Source organism: Elephantulus edwardii, unplaced genomic scaffold (assembly GCF_000299155.1).
Source record: "Elephantulus edwardii isolate Elephantulus edwardi_28Jun2011 unplaced genomic scaffold, EleEdw1.0 scaffold00348, whole genome shotgun sequence".
NCBI lineage: Eukaryota > Metazoa > Chordata > Mammalia > Macroscelidea > Macroscelididae > Elephantulus > Elephantulus edwardii.
Window position 1 is genome coordinate 770158 of NW_006400098.1, and position 4867 is coordinate 775024.

General features: G+C 63.6%; 2 protein-coding genes across 3 annotated transcripts; both read right to left on the reverse strand.

The window, feature by feature from the left end:
- Positions 1 to 16: 16 nt before the first annotated feature.
- LOC102860629 (zinc finger protein 580-like) lies at positions 17 to 1842 on the reverse strand. 2 transcript variants are annotated; one of them, XM_006901821.1, is made up of 3 exons: positions 1735 to 1842; positions 1563 to 1567; positions 17 to 544 (listed from the first exon to the last, which is right to left on the reverse strand). In XM_006901821.1, the coding sequence occupies exon 3, from the start codon at positions 530 to 532 to the stop codon at positions 17 to 19; it is 516 nt and encodes a 171-aa protein (XP_006901883.1). In that variant the 5' UTR covers positions 533 to 544; positions 1563 to 1567; positions 1735 to 1842. The 2 variants fall into 2 exon arrangements, with proteins under 2 accessions (XP_006901883.1, XP_006901882.1); XM_006901820.1 differs by lacking the exon at positions 1563 to 1567 and having other exon boundaries at positions 1735 to 1821.
- Positions 1843 to 3086: 1244 nt separating this feature from the next.
- On the reverse strand, positions 3087 to 3677 carry LOC102876051 (zinc finger protein 580-like). The gene has a single exon (XM_006901854.1). The coding sequence runs from the start codon at positions 3675 to 3677 to the stop codon at positions 3087 to 3089; it is 591 nt and encodes a 196-aa protein (XP_006901916.1).
- Between the last annotated feature and the right edge of the window lie 1190 nt (positions 3678 to 4867).

The window sequence follows — 4867 nt, forward strand, 5'->3', positions numbered from 1 at the left end:
GGCCTGGGCGCCCCGCTCAGTGCAGCCGCACGTGCTGCGCCAGCTCGGCCGCGTCCTGGAAGCGGCGCGGGCACAGCGGGCAGTTGTGCGGCCCCGCGCGGGCGCGGTGCGTGGCGCGGTGGCGCGACAGGTGGCTGGAGCGCTTGAAGGCCTTGCCGCAGGCGCCGCACGTGAAGGGCTTGAGGTCCGAGTGCGACACGCGGTGGCTCTGCAGCCGCAGGGGGCTCGCGAAGACCCGTGCGCACTCCGGGCAGCTGTAGCCCTTGCGGGAGCCCGGCTCTCCCGGCGGCGCCTCGCGCTGCGGCGGACCCCGCGGCTCCTCCTCCAGCTGCACCGTGTACGTGTAGGGGATGCCGTTGGCGTCGATGAGCAGGTGGCGGCCCAGCCGCGGGGTTCGGGACCCCGCTGCCGAAGAGGGGGTGGAGGAGGGGCCTTCCGCCTTGGGGAAAGGGGGAGCCTTGGGGGGCGGTGGGTCCATGGCCTCTGGGGAGGAGGACCGAGGGTGGGGCGGCCGCGGCGGCAGGAGCAACATCGGGAGCGGCAGCTGGGAGCGGCGGAGGGGAGAGAAGTCACAATCCTTGGTCTGACTGGTTTCATCCTCGCCGCTGGTAACCCCTCTGTGCCTCGTCCCCTCCCCCCCAAAAAGGGACCTGAGAATCCATCAGGCTGACTATACCGCCACCCAGTGAACTCGGGGTGACCCTCCAGGGAGCGGCTGGCGGAGTCAAACCGCTGACCTTTCAGTTAAGGACCGGACAGTTCACCCACTGAGCTCCAAGAGCCGACGCCCCAGGCTGGACTCCACACATGCCCGCCCCATCCTGCGCTCAGTCCAGACTCGGAGCGTCTTCCTCGGAGAAGAAGACAGCTGGTCTCCCAGACCCACTTCCCCTCCCAGCACCTCGAACCCTTTTTTTCACACCCCACGGCTCTTCTGTGGCACCGTAACTCCTTACTCAGTAGAATCCACGCGAGCTTAATACTCTCCACGGGCAAATGGAGGGAAAGGCCCATATACTGGCACATTTAGTACATTCTTTTCTCCGCTCTCCCGCAGGACCCCATATCCTCTCCGTCTCCTCCTGTCGCGCCATGCCCACTGCACACCCACCTATACCCCCTCCATCACTGTGTGCAGCTGTGACCGGCCTAGTTCACTTTGGCATCCCCCCCCCCCCGCCAAAAAAAAAGTGCTGGCAAGCCCGTTCTGATTCAGAGCGACCCCACAGGGGTGCCCAGGGATCATAAATCTCAACGATATCCAGGCACCGCGGGCTTTTCGGTTAGCAGCCCAGTGCCTGAGCGGGTGCGCCCTGGAGCATCCCCAGAACCCCGCTAACCCAATTCCCCACTTCCCGCCGCTCCATCCTGAGCCTTCCCCGGCGCTCCCCATCCTCTCCCCACTTTGCAACCCGCCTCCTCCACATCTGTGCCCCGACCCTGCTACCTGCCCTCGGGGGTGCGCTGTCTCCCCGCCCCTGACACCTTTCTCCTCTGCGCTCTCGCAGGCCGCCCGTTACGCAGCGGGGTCTCGGCACTCCTTTCCCACGCCCCCACCCCACGCCCCCTCGGATGTGCAGTCCGTGGACCTGGGCGACTCCTTCCACCTCCGGCCCCACCCCTCCACCCTCCTGCGGGCCCCAGGCTCGGTCCCGCCGCACCCCCCGCAGCGGAGCCCCCCAAGTTCGCTCCTACAAGGCGCCCAGGCCGCCCCGCCCCTCCTCCCGCCTGTACCCGGTGCGCGGCCTGGCGGGTCCGAGGCGCGGCCGAGTCCCGGCGGCTCCGGGCTTCCCCTGGCGAACGCCGGCGGCGGGGCGACTTCCGGGCGCGGGCGGGGGGCGCCGGCGTGCCTGGGAAAGGGCGCCGGCTGGGAACGCAGGCGCAACGCGCGCCAAGGTTCCGACGCCTTCCCGCAGCGACCCCCCTTCCCCCCACCCCCCGGGGGTGCGGAGTGCAGGGGCCCCACCCCCAAGTCTTCCAACTCTGGGGGGCGAGCCCAGCGCGGGGTGGGGGGGCGCTGACAGAGGGCGGCCCAAGCCCGGAGGCCAGGGTGGGGCATCATGGCACTGGGCAGGCGTCTGCTGAAGACTTTGACGTGTCTGACCCGAGCCACCTTTCCAGTGGGATGCATGTGAAAGCTAGCGGGTAAGACCTGATGCACTTGAGCTGTGGGGTCGGAGACCTACAGCCAGGCTCCTTCCCACAGGCGAGGACGTGGAGCCTGTTACCAGGAGGGGCCAGTCCCCGGGGAAGGGCATTGTGCTGGGTTAAGGTACAGGGTCAGCCTCATGAGAGCTGGGCTGACACCCTGGCTGGACGGCGGGGGCGGGGAGGACCACTGATTCCCGTTGCACAGAGTGACGTGTTGGAACCCACAGAATGGTCCTGAGCAAGAGTCTCTGAGGACCACGACTGGTATGCTCCTGGCTTGGCCCCTTTCCTTTGGGCCATCCCACCCGTCACCCAACCTTTCAGGAGAATGGTGACAGAGGAGCAAACGGGGCCTCGATGCCCAGACACTGCTAGCTAGAGAGAGGGGAAGGGAGACCGCTCCTACCGGGGGAAACTGAGGTCCAGAAATGCCCAGACTAGAGGGAGGTGACTGTTACATGCTGTCGAACCAAGTCATCGCTGACCCTCTCGTGAGTTTTCAGAGGCTGGAAATCGCCTGCCCATCTCTCTCCCAGAGCTGCTGGTGGACTTGAACTGCCTGCCTTTGTGTTGGCAGCGTAACTCCTTACCCACTAGACCACCCGAGCGTAATACTCTCCACGGGCAGATGGGGAAACCGGCCCATATACTGGCACAGATCGGGGTGGAGAGGGTGGTGCCCTTCCTGCTGGGCAGAAGGGGACACTGGGGCCCCCGAAAAGACCAGACACTGCCAGGTAGCGGTGGGGAAGGTGTAATACTCTCCACGGGTAGATGGATGCACTGGGGCAGGAAAACACCACGCGTTGCCAGGGAGAGGGACGGGGAGTGGGCCAGGCCCCCGGGCCCAAGGAGCGGCAGCGGGGCATGTCTTGTGTCTCAAAGCCACCCTGCTCCCTGGCAGTGGGCGCCGCTCCGTGGGGCAGCCGGGGGCCCTAGTGCGTGGGCACGTGCTCGGCCAGCGTGGCGGTGTCCTGGAAGCGGCGTGGGCAGTAGGGGCACACGTAGGGGCGGTCGGTGCCCGTGCGGCGCACCGTGTTGTGTGCCATGCGCCGGTGGCGCGCCAGGTCGCTGGAGCGCTTGAAGGCCCGGTCACAGGTGTCACAGGTGAAGGGCCTGACCATGGAGTGCGTCAAGAAGTGGCGCTGGAGCTGCATGGGGGAGCTGCACACGCGGCCGCACTCGTGGCACGGGCAGCTGCCGCCCTCCTCTTCCGTGCCGTCCGCGGGGGGCTCGTCGTCCGCCTTGCGCCCGTCCTTGCGCTGCGCTGTGTACTTGTAGGGCACCCCGTGCGTGTCGATGAGCAGGTAGTAGTGTGGCGGGGAGGAGGTGGCGGGGTCGGCGGACGGGGACACAGGCTCGGTCACGGGGTCCATGGCCTCTGGGGAGGAGCGCAGGCTGGGTGGAGGGTCCACGGGCTCCGGGGAGGAGCTGAGCGCAGGTGGCCGGGGCGGCAGCAGCATCACCTGGGGGGCGGCTGGGAGCAACGGAGGGGAGAGAAGGGGGTTACTGCGGTGCCCAGTCATCCTGGGGCCCCTCTGGTGTACCTCCACGCTGTTCCACAGCCCAGAAGGGTCACCCAAGGTGGGCAAGTTTCTGGACCGAGAGACTCGGAAGAAAGGCCTGCCATTCTCAACCCCAAACAATCCCGTTGCCATGAGGTGGCTCAGGAGTCAGAGCAAACCTCAGTGCTGGGCAGGGAGCCCTCAACTACTAAAACGCCCCCCACCCACAGAGGTTCCAGCCCGCCGCGTAGCCTCTGCAGAAGCAAGAGGGGTGGTTTCTTCCCCTTAAGATTTACAGCCACAGAAATGCAACCGCAGCTTTTGAGTCCTAACTGGCTCGCTGACAGGGTCTCCAAGATGGGCTGTGCCGGCCCCATGGCGCTTTCCAGGCTGCCCATCTCCAAGGAAGCAGACTGCCCACCGCCCTCCCAGGGAGCCAGCAGCCGGGTGAGCCAGAGTTTTGGGTCAGCACCAGCTCTCCCGACGTCAGGAGGTCTGGTGGCCTGGGGCACCATGTGTTAAACTGCTAACTGGAAAATTCCGTGGTTTTGGACCCATCACCGACTCCACAAGGAAAAGCTGGGCAGTCCTCCTCCAGAACAGAGACTGACAGCCTCGGAGACTCCCAGCGGGGTGCTGGAGGGCTACAAAGAATCAGGGTCTTGGGTTTGGAAATGCTTTAGGGTATGTGTCCTCCAAGGAGCTCACCACAGGTCACGGGGACACTTGCACACTTGACCAGGGGCTGGTGCCACCAACAGAACTGACTTCTTAGTTTTATCCCATTTCCCTTAATTTAAATGTAAACAGCTACCAAACAACTATCATCTCACCCTAGTAAAAATAATAGCAAGCAGCAAATGCTGGCGAGGTTGTGGAGAAACTGGAACCCTTATTCACTGTTGGTGGGAATGTAAAATGGTACAACCACTATGGACGGCGGTGTGGTACTTTCTCAAGAAGCTGCAAGTAGAAATACCATTTGACCCAGCAATTCCACTACTGGGAATTTACCCTAAAGAAACCAGAACTGCTACCCAAGCAGATATATGCACACCCATGTTTATTGCAGCTTTGTTCACAACAGCAAAGAGTTGGAAACCACCTAAGTGCCCATCAACAAACGAATGGATAGAGAAGCTGTGGTATATTCACACAATGGAATACTATGCAGCACTGAAAAACAAGGAACTCATGCAATATTATTCAAA